Raw genomic sequence first — 15,072 nt, 5'->3', positions numbered from 1 at the left:
ATAAAAATTCCAAGAGAAATTTTATTTAACTAAACTTTTGAAGAGATGTAACTTGCAATATTGATAATGAGACTATCATGTAATGATTTTAAAATAAAAAAGTTTGCAAAAAGAAATTGTAAGATTTTATGCATTTGCATGTGTGTGTGTGTGTGTGTGTGTGTGTGTGTGTGTGCGCGCGCGCGCGTGTTTTTTTTTTTTTAATATATGTATGAAGTTCTCTTATTATTAGATTTTGTATCATTTAAGTTTCTTAATGACCACTCCTAGAGCAGCCATGCTAACCTCCCACCAATACAATATTATTGTCCTATAAGAAAAATACAATATCATATCATGATCATCCTCAACTTGCATACGTGCACAAATTGATTTACTTCATTAGAAAAAGAGGAACAAAAAATAAGGGTATGTAATATGGCAGCGAATGTAGTCAAATAGCACCTTTTTACAAATTATGTTGCAATTTATTATTGTTTCGAAAATATGTATGGATGTACCACTTTTTGGGTACTCGAGTTTATGGAGCTCGAGTACCATGGAAAAATTTTAAAATTTTTTTATGGTACTTGAGTACCATAAACTCAACTCGAGTACCATAAAAAATTTTCAAAATTTTTTAGAATACATTTTTTCAAAGAACTCGAGTTTTTGAAACTTCAATTTCAAAAAAGTGGTAAATTTTTACATATTTCTAAAATAATGATAGATTTCTAATTTTTTTTGCTAAATAGTGTTAGTACCTAATATGGCCGTGTAACTGTATAAAGACTATTTTGAGGGCACTACTATTAAGAATTTAAGATACTGAAAACGATAACCAATAGGTACATAGCTAATTAATGTATCTGCCAACTATCTATCTTTATTTACAGCCCATTATTATTTGCCCCCCACCCAAAAAAAAAAAAAAAACCATTATTAGCCCGGTCACACCCACATTGGCGGGTCCAACGGTGTGTGTGTGATACTTGGCATATATGGTAACCTATATGTCGGTTACCAGATATAATTTTTGCATTATTAGACCCTCGTCCTAACTCCAAAAGACATCCTAAAAAAAAACCAGGGACATGGGAATGGTTTCTAACATTAGGTTATCGACTGTGGTGCCAGCCACCATAAGTGATGAGAACAATGTTCATGAGCTCACAAACATGGACTTGGTCATGAAGCTCCATTACATTCATGGGGTTTATTTCTTTACAAGTGAGGCAGTCCAAGGGCTCTCAATACAGGACTTTAAGAAACCCATGTTCCCATGGCTTGACCTTTATTTCACAGCATCAGGGAGGGTTAGGAGATCAGAAACAGGCAGGCCTTTCATCAAGTGCAACGACAGTGGTGTGAGAATTGTTGAGGCAAAGAGTGACAAAACCATTGATGAAGCTTTAGCCATGGAGGATCATTCATTTCATCATGGTCTTGCTTATCATCAAGCTCTTGGTCCTGATCTTGGTTTCTCACCTCTCGTCTTTATACAGGTACCACCTCTTAACTCTTTTGGTCATTTGCTTTACTCTAGTTGCTCGAACTTGTTTCCAACTTTTTCAGTTTATTGCATGAACTTATGAGCAAATTTTCAAAGTTTTACTTTTTAAAATTAAGTTCAATTTAATTTTTGAATCCAACAGACCGTGAAAAATAAGCTCTTCCAAACGAGAAATTATTATTTATATCGGGAGGGTTGCTGATTTGGTCCTACCTGACCAATAAGATGATGTCATTTATGCAAATGTATGTGTGAACTTCTTAATCAGCACAAAAAATAAAAAATAAAAATTACCAGATGATATCACATTTGAATAAATAACAGCATTTTATTGGTTGAGAGGTCATGGAGGACCACGTTAGCAGTCCTCCTGATAGACCTAATAATTTCTCCTTCCAAATAGGTTGGATAAGCTTACTTCCATGAGTTCATTTTGTTATTTTCTTGGATATAAATTTTTTAAACATCATATTTGTTTAGGTATAATTATATTTTAACAAAATAAGTCCGGAAACAAACTCATATATTGAAACTAATAAAATTGATCATTTAGCATGGAAAAATAAAAGTCTACCTCCAAACTAGTTTAAAGGGGAAAAAAATTCAACCCACCACATGACTATTAATAAAATCACACAAATAATTTTATGAATCACTACGTAAAGAATTGAAAGAAATTCTTGTCATACAGATTTGATAAAAAAAAAAAAAATCAAAAGCATCTCATGTGTAAGTTAATTAGCATATAAAAATACACATCTTATATATATATATATATATATATATTCAATAGAATTATGTAAACCCTTATTGTCTATTTGGATTGAGGGAAGTAAAATAGAGTAGAATAGATTTGGTCCAAAATTAGCTTATTTTTAACCAATTTTACTCTACTCTCCTCCACTCTTCCTCCCTCCCTCTCAATCCAAATAAGTCTTTAAGATCCGTTTGGTTGAAGAAGTGGAAAAGTGGGAGGATGAAAAATAAGTGAAATGATGGAAAAGTGAGAAAATAGAAAAAATTTAGTTTTTCCTCATGTGTATTTAGTTGGAGAGGTGAAAAAATAGAAGAATAGAAAACTCTTTAATTTGATTGGAGAAAAAAAATGAGAAAATATAAAATATAATTTATATAAATTGACTATTATATTCTTATTATATAATATATAATAGATAGATATATTTACCCTCATCAAATAATATAAAAATTAACACAAATACATATAAATTTATATTATTTTTCTTATGTTAGCATATATATATATATATATATATATGTGGAGTAACCGTAGGTTAGCATATAGAATATAGACAACGAATGTGAAAGCATTCAATAGATTCATTTATTATAGCCTTTTCCGGCCACCATATTGGTTAATTAGGAAATGAAACCCACCTATACCATTCAATGCATATTCATTCATCATGCCTGTATACCTGTAAAAGTAAAAATGTTGGCGAATGAATTGACCTCATTGGACTATTATAAGAAATTTTTTTTATACTTTCCATAAAAATAGTAACAAAATTTTTATAAAATAATTTATTAACAATTAACTTTAAAATATCTATTAATAAAACTCATTAAATAAGAAAAATGTTAAGATCATAATTTTTACCATAACTTTATTCATGATAAGTCATAAATTGTACAATAAAAATAACGGGTCATACATTACTCATAAAAAATTATGATCTCATCATTACACATCTAAAAAACCATTCATAAAATGCAAACCATTACAGCTACAACAAGGTCCTTTCCATGTTTTGTGTTGGTGGCCACCTCGTAGTTAACGTTGGGACTTAGGAGAGTTAAATGTTGAGTTTGGATTGCGACTAAAAGGAAAAGAAATGTGCGTCTGTGTTTTTTTTTTTTTGTCTATAGGTCCCATGCATTGTTTATAAGTCCGTAAATACGAATTTCAGTAAATTTTTCTTTAAAATTGGATCTTACGATATTATTTACACATTTAAAAATTATTTTATTACAGTATTTTTAGTTTCAGTTTTCAACAATAAGCAGTATTCAAACAGACCCTTAAGTGACTATAACTGTACAATACTTTCCATTGGATGCTTCATACAACATAATGTTTTGGCATAGATTACAAGATTAATAAATGTTAAATTGTGAGCTATAATACATATTTTTTAAATAAAAATATACTTATTAATGATTAAAGTTAAGTGTGTTTTATTTATTTATTTATTTATTTTTTTGGTCATATGTATACCGTTGAACTCTTTTTTTTTTTTTTTTAAATGTATAAAAATATTATTTAATAAAACATTTAATGCACCTTAATTATTACACTTAAGGCATTCTTTTATTTATTTATTTTCTTAAATACTAAAAATTAAAACTCTGGATATTTTTTTGAAAAATACTAAAAAAATTCATAATGTTCCATAATCTACCTCAAGAGGGTTAGGTAGTTGTAAACGATGTAAAGTACTCCATGATTTTATTTATTTTGACGGGAAGTATTTAAAGTACTCCATGATTGTATGCTTCGCAGTTCACTCAACAATAATATGATTTTTTTTTTTTTTTAGTAGTGTTGTGTCATGTCACTCATGTGTGTAACGGTTTGCATGGGCTTTTACTTATCAAAGTGATGTTTTTTTTTTCATAAATTTCATAACTTAGGAAAGCTACTGATACAAATTTTACCATAATAAATTTCATAACTGTGAGTTGACAAAATATTATTGATTCTCTTATGAGTCTATCACAAACACTATCATATCATTTTTTTGTTAAAAACTTATGGCCTCAAAAATTGTAAAATTTATTATAAAATATATTTAAAATCTAGACTTATATATAGGATGATAGGAATTTGTAGGAGCTTGCCTACCTTTCAATTTGTTTCACGTGGAAATATAAGTCCTCTTTCCCTTTCAATTCTTTATTATTATTATTATTATTCTCTTAAATGAATTAAATCCCTCCCTTGTTTGGTAAAATCTTAATTGTTAATTGCTATTTTCGTGTGGTCATGGCATGTAAATTGCAATCAGTTCACTTGGTTCAAATGTGGAGGAATGTGTATGGGACTCAGCTGGGCCCATGTTCTTGGAGATGCATTCTCAGCCGCTAATTTCATCAATGTGTTGGGCCAGTTCATCTCTGGTAACGAGCCACCAAAATGTCTCCACGTGGCAAATCCAGGTAAGTCCGAACTCCCACCTTCAACTCGCAAGAAAGCAACTTCTATCAGAAGTGTCGACCCACAAGGAGATTTCTGGAAAACTACTACTAATTGTAAATTGGAAACATACTATTTCCAAGTCCATGAAAAACAACTTCACCATATGGTAACAAAAATTTGTGCAAGAGAGTACCAAGCAGCCAAAGTATCACATTTCGATGTTATCTCTGCTGTAATATGGAAATATTTATGTGACATTAGGGAAGAGACAGGTCCAAGTACTGTCACAATTTGTTCAAACCAAAAACCCAATTGGAAAAATGAATTTCCAAGTAATGGCATGGTTATAAGCATAGTTGAAGCAGATTTATCTGGGGTCAAAGATGATTTGTGGCAGGTGGTAAAGCTAATAGCTGAGAAGAGAGTGGGTGAGAATAGTTTGATTGAAGAAATGGTAGAGAATGAAAATGGAGAAATTGATTGCATAGTATATGGTGCAAACTTGACACTGTTAAATTTGGAAGAGGCTAAGCTTTATGGCTTGGAAATAAATGGACATAGACCCATTTTTGCAAACTATGTAATAAATGGGGTTGGTGATGAAGGGGCAGTTTTGGTGCTTCCAGGGCCTATAAATTGCGAAGGGGATGGTGATTGTGGAAATGGACTCGTGGTGACTGTGGTTCTGCCTGAAAATCAAATTTCTCTGCTCAAATGTAAGCTTGAAAGGGATTGGAATATCATTTGAAATATAAACGCAAGAAAATAAAGATACACATGGTTAGAAGTTTGAGAAACTGGATTCTATGGATGACTGTAAGCAAAGAACCTAATAGGTGTGCTGCAATTTTTTATTTATTTATTGTTAGATAACGTGTTGTGCTTCTATTTGATTTTTGAAATAACAACTATATTGTTCTTGAGTTATGTTAGTAACAGCACTGTAATAAATCAGTCACAAACTATATGATGGATCTCAATAGACTAATGGGCATTATTCACATGTATGGTATTGTATCGCATGAAAAGAGGTATTTGATATCATAACTCGTGATTGAGTTCTAAGAACTGGATAGACTATTGCCCAAAATACTAATTAATGGTCAAATCTCTTCTTCTTCTTCTTCTTTCTCTCTCTTTTTTTTTTTTTTTTTTTTTTTTCAAATTGTGTCTTTTTTATTTCTATCCTTAATTTGAACATTCCAATCATGGTATATTCCCCAAGTGCTTTAGCTGCACCTCCTTAAACATTTAAGCATGATATTAATGGCCATTTAGGTTCTCTTTAATTCAAGTTTAACCCCCTTTCTCCTTTACTCGTTCCACACACTCATGTAATATAATTTTTTTGAAAATAAAAAATTATACACCATGAATGACATTTTATTCAATAAATTATATAAAAATAAATAATAGTGACTAATGCAAATTATTATTATTATTACTTACTTAATTATATAAATTAAGCATATTAATAAGAAGATAATCCCAAATAAATATATAATAAATGTACATTTTAAGACGTTATAGATAGCCCATCTATAGACTGAGGGGTTTTCGCTTCCTCCATAGGAGGAGCCATAAGCATAGGGTAGTATTTCCAAGTAAAAATGTGTTGTATATTAGAAGCCATTTTTTTATTATTAAAGGACCCAAACATATTTAATTGCGCAATTCTGATGAGTAATTTTTAGGTACTTTCGGAGTACGGAGAATGGTATTCTTTCCTTTTACATTCATGGTGGGACTCACTCATTAAATTCATAGTGGAGTTTACCATAAATGTGAGAGAAAGAAATATCATTTTTTCGTGCTCCAAGAATACTAAAGTTATGTTTAGTAACAGTTTTTATTTTTTATTTTTAAAAACTTATTTTGGGGAATATAAAGAAAAAACAATTTTCTTGTATTTTTGAAATAAAAAACATGTTTGGTTAGTTAAAATTGAAAAGATAGTTTTTTGAAAAAAAAAAATACTAAAATATGTTGTTACTAGGATTTAAATTATAATGTTAACTTATTAAATAAGACAGATTCATTAAATTAAATACTTTTTTTCATTGACTTTTAAAAATTAGAAACTGAAAACAATATTTTGCATGTTTTCAATTTCCTTCACAAATTAAATTTTGAGAACAATTTTTGTTTTCTGTCCATTTTGAATTACTAAACAAGTTTTTTAGTCTCAAAAATAAAAAACAATTTTTGAAAACAATAATAAAAAAAAAACTGTTACCAAATATACCTTAAGAATTTTTCAATTCTAACAAGATTTCCATCCATTAATGTTGGTATGATGAAGGCATTCATTGAGGTAAAAGGAAACTAATGAGAAAGGGAAAGCCTAGTCCAGGGGGTTGGTTGAGTTGGTTGGGCTCTCAGCCTCAAGGTGCTTGTACTGGGCTCGACTAAATGCGCTCCCCAGTTCGAGTCCTACTACCTACACTTTGAAAAGAATTTTCTGGGCTAGCACTTTACCCTTTCGTGGGCCCACTAAGTGCGAACAGTGATTATTCTCTGATTGAAAGTTTTGAGAATATACTGTAAAAAAAAAAAAAAAAAAGGGAAAGCCCAATTTATAGAAACCGTAACAGAAGTAACCCAGTACAAAAAATAATTACACAATAGTGAACATAGTTGTTAAAAGACCTCCTATTCCCTCTTCAAATAAAAAAAAAAAAGACCTCCTATTCCCGTTCGGCTGCTCCTGACCAGGAAAACATTAATTACGACGCGCAGCTAGCTCTCTAGAGTCTTTGACTTATTTGCATGATATCCCAAAGGACTGTTAATTTTAAGCATTCAATGATTTCAACATCACTTTCTTTCTTTCAATGACTGCGAACTTTCTCATGTTCTTCCTTGTGGCCAATTCGAGATTCGATAAGACTTCCTCACAGTTAAGCTTCGGTACCTGCTGAGTGCAAAGTTTCAGTACAAAGAATGTATTTTAACTGGATTGAACTTGATGGAATAGTTTTCGACAGTTGAGATTGATAATTGAAAAAAAAAAAAAAAAATTTCAATCTTAAATATTGAATAAATAAATAAAAAGTAAGAAAAAGTAAAAAAATTTAAAAATAAAAAATGAGTTTGGTAAAGTTTGTTGTGAGAGGAAAAGGGAGTAATTGCGCGGATTCAAATCATATTTAACTAGTGTTTAAATGAATATTTTGTATTTAAATATCATTCAAATAATGTATTTAACTTGCGTTTTATATTACATTTTTTTTTTAAATATTTAAAACATCTTATACTTACTTTTAAATTACTTTTTTTTTTTTTTTTTTTCTAGTAAGGAACCTAGGCCTAAGCCAATTGGCCTAAGGCTGGCATAATTGCCTGCCCCATCGTTGTTAATATCGTATACAAAAAGTTCCATATCATAAGGGTGTATTGTGAGTGTTCATGAATTGTACTATTTAGTGGTTTGTATCGTATGAATTTACCGTATCGTAAAATCATACGTATCATATAATACATAGACATGTGCTTTAAAATAGATTTTTTTTTTTGTTAAAATTTTTTCTTTTATTTGAATCCAACAAGTTGTTAGACTTGATGTTAACACAAAATTATTAGATTACTTAATTTAACCCAATAAAATATAAAATGTCCATAAGTTTTTTTTCCCCTCTTTCTCGTACAAAATTTGGACTACACATTTACACTTCACTTTCATATTTGCAAATTTTCTTTTCTATACAATGAATAAGATATTAATTGACAATATAATTATTTTTATTTTTGTTATTATTGTTATAAGTCTAAGAAGTTAGAATGCAATAAACAAATATTTTTAAAAATGATTAAAATGAAAGAACAAGAAGAGATAGTAAATATTGATGATGATAAAGAAAATTTCAATGAAAAAATAAATTTGCAAAATGATGAACATGGTACCAACACAAACTTAGATAGTGTTGATTAGACAAGATGATAAACATGATGAAATTAAATTATTATTTTGGGTTATTTGTCATGTATTATAATTTTTAGTTTAATCAATTCGAATATGAATATTATAAACACATGTTAATTTGATTTAATTAATTAAATATTATTACATAAATGATATTAATTTACTCATTAGTTGAATATATTTCGAATTTATGATGAATATTCCATTTATATATGTATATCTATATTTTTTTATTTTTAAATTTTATTAAATGTTTGTATATCTTACAATATATAATACGATACGATATGATACAATACATGAAACAAAAAAATTAAAAATCGATTTACAATACAATTCACGTTTTGACAACTATAGCCTTCCTATCTTTCCGGGATACATTTGCATTCACTATTGTATATCCACCCCTGACCCCTCAGTAAGTTTTTTATAGCTTCCTTTAACTTCTTGTCTTGTGGGCCTAACAACAGGACATTCAAGGTTTTAACTGCCCCTAACCACACCAATTGGAACTACTAGGTGGTTTTCAAAACAGGCCTTATTTCTATGGTCCACAAAACAGCTACAATACAAGCTCATTTTTGTAAGGATGGATAGCTCGGGGTATGGGTCATCTTTTAGCATTTCAATTGGAGGTATAAACAATTGCAAAGCTAGTCTTTAACTTATCCCATTTGACACCCCACTGTGAACCAATGAATAAAGTTTATCTCCAAAATTGTTTAAATAGAAACTCTTCAAACTTTTTAAATATCTTTTTTTTTTTTTTTTTTTTTTTTTTTGTGAATTTTGAAAATCTAACTATTGAATTTCATGTTCCTTATGTTCTTATCATGCATATCAAATTTCGTTCAAATCGAATGTTATTTATTATTCGATCAATAAACTTATTTTTTATACACAATTTTAGATTATAAAAACTTGAAATTTTAACATTTGTTTGATAATATAGCAATTGATCTTTAATCTTCTTAAAATTTTGCAAGTGAAGACGGTTAGAAATACGGTATACCTGACGGGCCCATCTGATGGGCCCGACGGACCCACCTGAACGGGCCTGACAGCCCTGCTTGACGGGCCCATCTGAACGGGCCTGACGGGTTGGGACTGTTGGGCCTGTGCAAGGGCTATCCCACGTGCTTTGAAGGCCCATCGCTGACAGGCCCAGTAAGGGCCCATGATCCGAAAACGGAAATCTTGACTCACCACGCTCAAGGGAATTTGTATGAGAATCCCACATTGAAAAGGTTTGGAAACCAAGGAGAAAAGTCAACCCTTTATCACTATAAAAGGCCTGCCACCCTCAGGGATCGAGGTACGCTTTAATTGACCCTCTCTAACGCTCTAAAGTAAAACAGAACAATTCTAATTTGACCGTCGGAGAACCTTTGGCCGGCACCACACCGGTGCTCTCTGAAGGACTTCCGTCGATTGTTCTTGTCGTGCAGGTGCAATTCGAGTCGCGAGTACGGTGTGACCCATTGGTGACAAATTTCGACGTCATCAGTTGGCGCCGTCTGTGGGAAATTCGAATTTTCCTAGACAAAAGAGTTACATGGTACTCACACGCTCGATGGCAACCACAAATGACGTCCAAGAAGAAGCCCCTACGACTGCCCTTGAGAGACAGGTCAAGACGCTCGCCGCAGCCGTGGAGCGCCTCACCAAACAAAACCACGACCTGACAGAGCAGCTGAATCAAAAGAGTGCAGCGGTGAATAGCCAAGGAGAAGATCAAGAAGGGAACAGTGAGGAAAGGAGAAATAATGACGGACCACAGGAGAGTAACGCCCCGAGCAAACAAGTGCGACGGGACGCTAGCATCCCGTCAGTGACGGATACAGCTCCACAACCCATCATCGCGGAGATGCAGGCGATGAAGGAACAGATGGAAGTCCTGATGAACGCTCTCAAGGGGCGAGTGTCCAGCGATCTTGACGACCTTGTCAACCGGACTGACTCGCCATTTACGGCGTCCGTCAACTCCTTCCCCCTGCCGAGTAAGTTCCGCATGCCAAGCATGGACAGTTATGACGGAATCAAGGACCCCTTCGATCACCTAGAGACCTTCAAGACCCTGATGCACCTTCAGGGAGTGGCGGACGCAATTATGTGTAGGGCATTCCCTACAACCCTGAAGGGCGCGGCAAGGATTTGGTTCAGCCGGCTAACACCAAACTCCATCGGCACCTTCAAGGAGCTGAGCGCTCAGTTCACTACGCACTTCATCGGAGGACATCGGTATAAGAAGTCCACAGCTTGTTTAATGAATATCAAGCAGAGAGAGGAGGAGACGTTACGGGCCTACATATCACGCTTCAATAAAGAAGCGCTCTCGATCGACGAAGCCGACGACAAGATATTGGTGGCAGCGTTCACGAACGGGCTGAAGGGGGGTAAGTTTTTGTTCTCCCTATACAAAAACGACCCAAAGACCATGTCAGAGGTGCTTTACAGGGCCACCAAGTATATGAATGCTGAAGACGCATTGTTAGCCCGAGAAGACAGACCCAAGAAAAGGGACAGACAGGAGGACCCCCGACAGGACCAGGGGCGGAAGAGAGGACGGATGGGAGATCGGAGAGAGGAGAGACGCCCAAAACCAATGGGCGGAAGGTTCACAAGTTTCACTCCGTTGACTGCCCCGATAGACCAAGTCCTAATGCAGATTAAGGACGAAGGATCCCTGACGTTTCCGGGAAAGCTGAAGAGTGATCCCAACAAAAGGTCCAGAGACAAATATTGCCGCTTCCACCGTGACCATGGTCACGACACGGCCGACTGCTATGATTTGAAGCAACAAATCGAAACCCTTATCCGACAAGGGAAATTGAAGAAGTTCGTCAGTAAGGAGAGAACGGATCAACCCTCACAAGAACAACACCCCCGTCGAGAGAACGAGCGACCAAGGCCCCCATTGGGGGACATAAGGATGATAATCGGAGGAACAGGTGCGGCCGGATCGTCAAAAAAGGCTCGCAAAACATATCTTCGGATGGTACAGAATGTCCAGTTGGCGGGTACAGTGCCAAAGATGGCAAGAAGGGAAGGCCCCATTATCGGGTTCTTGGAAGAGGATGCAAGGCGCCTACACCATCCACACGACGATGCCCTCGTCGTCACCTTGCGGGCAGGCGACTACAACATCCACTGAGTGTTGGTCGACAACGGCAGTTCGGCCGACATCTTGTATTATCCGGCGTTCCAACAAATGAGGATTGATAGGGAGCTGCTGATACCAACAAACGCCCCGCTCGTTGGTTTCGGAGGGAGTAGAATATTCCCTTTGGGCGCAGTCACGTTATCGGTGACGGTAGGAGATTACCCACAACAAATCACCAAGGACGTAACATTCTTGGTGGTCGATTGCTCGTCAGCCTACAATGCTATTATTGGGCGACCCACACTCAACTCGTGGAAGGCGGCAACATCAACTTACCACCTGATGATCAAGTTCCCAACAGAGTATGGGGTAGGAGAGCTACGCGGAAGTCAAATTGCCGCACGAGAATGCTACGTAGTTATGATGGAGGTGGAAGACCAGATCCAGGCCTTGAACATAGAAGAACACCGAGCGACGGTAGAACCTACAGAGAAGCTAGAGGAGATAACTCTCGACAGTTCCAATCCAGACCGAACCACCAGGATCGGAACGCTTGCCAAACCCGCAATCCGTCAAGAGCTCGTGGCTTTCTTGAGAAGCAATAAGGATGTGTTCGCCTGGAGCCATGACGATATGCCAGGAATCGATCCCTCGGTCATGGTACATAAGTTGAATGTGTTGCCCTCGTTTCCACCCGTCCGACAAAAGAAGAGAGTATTCGCCCCGGAACGAGACCAAGCAATAGCGGAAGAGGTCCGCAAACTCCAAGAGGCAAGCTTCATCAGGGAAGTCTACTACCCCGATTGGCTGGCGAATGTGGTAATGGTGAAGAAAACGAGTGGCAAATGGCGGATGTGCGTGGACTTCACCGATCTTAACAAAGCATGCCCCAAAGATAGCTATCCCCTTCCAAGGGTCGACATCCTAGTGGACTCGACGGCTCAACACCAATTGCTAAGCTTCATGGATGCTTTCTCGGGTTATAACCAGATCCGCATGCACGAGGACGACCAGGAGAAGACTTCGTTTGTAACCAGTCAAGGTCTCTTCTGTTACAAAGTAATGCCATTCGGTCTGAAGAATGCAGGGGCAACATACCAGAGACTAATGAACAAGATGTTCGCACAGCAAATCGGGAGGAATGTCCAAGTTTATGTCGACGACATGCTGGTGAAGAGCCGGAAGGAGGAAGACCACTTGGAAGATCTCAAGGAAATATTCGGCACACTTCGATCCTACAACATGAAACTCAATCCAGGAAAGTGCGCGTTCGGTGTAACGGCAGGCAAATTCCTAGGATTCATGGTATCTCAAAGGGGGATTGAAGCTAACCCGGACAAAATCCGAGCCATAATGGAGATGGCCCCCCCGAGAAACGTGAAGGAAGTACAGAGCCTTAACGGCAAGGTAGCGGCATTGAATAGATTCGTGTCGAGAGCGATGGACAAATGTTTACCTTTCTTCCGAACATTGAAAAAGTCATTCGAGTGGACGGACGAGTGTCAACGAGCATTCGAGGAGTTAAAAACCTATCTATCTTCACCACCTCTACTGAGCCCCTCGCAACCAGGAGAAGAGCTCTTCCTCTATTTGGCCGTCTCCACTGTGGCCGTCAGCGCGGCCTTAATCAGAGAGGAGGACAGGGCACAGAAGCCCGTGTACTACGCCAGCCGGGCGCTCCGCGGTGCCGAGGAAAGATACCAACCTATGGAGAAACTCGCTTTTGCGTTGGTCACGGCGGCTCGCAAGCTCAAGCCCTACTTCCAAGCCCATACCGTCAACGTAATGACCGACAAGCCCTTGCGAAGGGCACTAAGTAATCCTGAGGCCGCAGGTCGACTGACGCTGTGGGCAATAGAATTGAGTGAGTTTGACATCAAGTACCGTCCACGTGTGGCCATTAAAGGACAAGTTGTAGCCGACTTCATAGCAGAGTTTACGCATGACGCGGACAAGGGGGCAGAATAACCCCCCCAGTGGAACATCTACACCGACGGATCATCCAATAAGCGAGTTGGAGGAGCCGGCATAGTATTGCTGTCACCTGAAGGAGACGAGATTGAATGTATGGTCCGTCTCGACTTCCCCATTACCAACAATGAAGCAGAATACGAAGCGGTAGCAGCAGGACTCGACCTAGCCAAAACCGCCGGAGCTGAAAGTGTGGTCGTGCATTGCGACTCTCAAGTCGTGACCAATCAAGTAAACGGAGATTATGAATGCAAAGGGGAAAGGTTGAAGAGATATCTTGATCAAGTGAGGGCTAGAGTCGACGGGCTAAAAGCAAAATTCGTCCAGATCCCCAGGGGAGACAATGAGCCCGCCGATCGGCTAGCCAAAGCCGCTTCAGCAGAACATATGATAACACCGGGTAATGTACTTTCCTTTGTTCAAATCTTTCCGCTAATAGACCCCGACAACATGCAGGAGATACGCTCCGAAAGAAACTGGACTACGCAGATAACTTCATACCTAAAGGACGGGTTATTGCCTGAAGAGAAGGAGGCAGCGAGAAAGCTAAAAGTCCGAGCGGCAAGGTTCGTCTTAATAAAAGACATTCTTTACAAGAGAGGTTTCTCCCGTCCTTACCTAAGATGTCTCGGGGTTGAAGAGGCAGACTACATGATGAGGGAAGTACACGAAGGAATATGCGGGAATCATTCTGGATCGCGGTCGTTGGTGCACAAGCTGTTACGAGCCGGGTATTACTGGCCGACCATGCAAAAGGATGTTAAGTCCTACGTTAAAAGATGCGACAAATGTCAGAGGTTCAGCAATTTTATCGGACAGCCAGCAGAAGAGCTAACCCCCATAACGGCTCCATGGCCGTTCGCTCAGTGGGGACTGGACATCATGGGACCTTTCCCAACGGCGATAAGGCAGCTAAAGTTCTTGGTAGTGGGTATTGACTACTTCACGAAATGGGTAGAAGCGGAAGCCTTGGCCACCATTACAGAAAAGAACATTAGAAGTTTTGTCTGGCGGAACATAGTATGTAGGTTTGGTATTCCTAGAGTCCTTGTCTCAGATAACGGGAGGCAGTTCGATAACGGCCCCTTCCGTGATTTCTGTACACAGCTAGGAATAAAAAACCACTACTCATCGCCTGCCCATCCTCAGGCTAACGGTCAGGTTGAGGTCACAAACCGATCCCTGCTAAAGATTATCAAGACTCGGCTCGAGGGGGCAAAGGGCATATGGCTGGAAGAATTGCCAAGCATATTGTGGGCGTATAGGACAACGGCGAGGACTCCGACAGGAGAGACACCGTTTCGACTGGCATACGGGAGCGAGGCAGTCATCCCAGCAGAAATTGGGCTCACAAGCTACAGGGTTCACAACCACGACGAGGGAAGGAATGACGAGTCCATGAGGCTACAGCTGGACCTTATAGATGA

At 37.4% G+C, this 15,072-nt stretch overlaps 1 protein-coding gene across 1 annotated transcript; it reads left to right on the top strand.

The window, feature by feature from the left end:
• Positions 1-1,000: 1,000 nt before the first annotated feature.
• LOC126699242 (protein ECERIFERUM 2) lies at positions 1,001-5,572 on the top strand. Its single transcript, XM_050396950.1, has 2 exons — positions 1,001-1,484; positions 4,519-5,572. The coding sequence occupies exons 1-2, from the start codon at positions 1,074-1,076 to the stop codon at positions 5,395-5,397; spliced, it is 1,290 nt and encodes a 429-aa protein (XP_050252907.1). The 5' UTR covers positions 1,001-1,073; the 3' UTR covers positions 5,398-5,572.
• The last annotated feature ends 9,500 nt before the right edge of the window (positions 5,573-15,072 follow it).

The sequence above is a fragment of the Quercus robur genome, chromosome 9 (genome assembly GCF_932294415.1).
Source record: "Quercus robur chromosome 9, dhQueRobu3.1, whole genome shotgun sequence".
NCBI classification, from domain to species: domain Eukaryota; kingdom Viridiplantae; phylum Streptophyta; class Magnoliopsida; order Fagales; family Fagaceae; genus Quercus; species Quercus robur.
Note: the sequence above shows the minus strand (reverse complement) of the source record. Positions and strands in the feature narration are given on the sequence as shown.

What these genes read in the sequence shown, in the direction of transcription:
- LOC126699242 (XM_050396950.1), top strand. Translation starts at nt 1,074, where the DNA reads ATGGGAATGGTTTCTAACATTAGGTTATCGACTGTGGTGCCAGCCACC. An exon ending in CACCTCTCGTCTTTATACAG is followed by an intron (nt 1,485 to 4,518) that starts GTACCACCTCTT and finishes AATTGCAATCAG; the next exon opens with TTCACTTGGTTCAAATGTGG.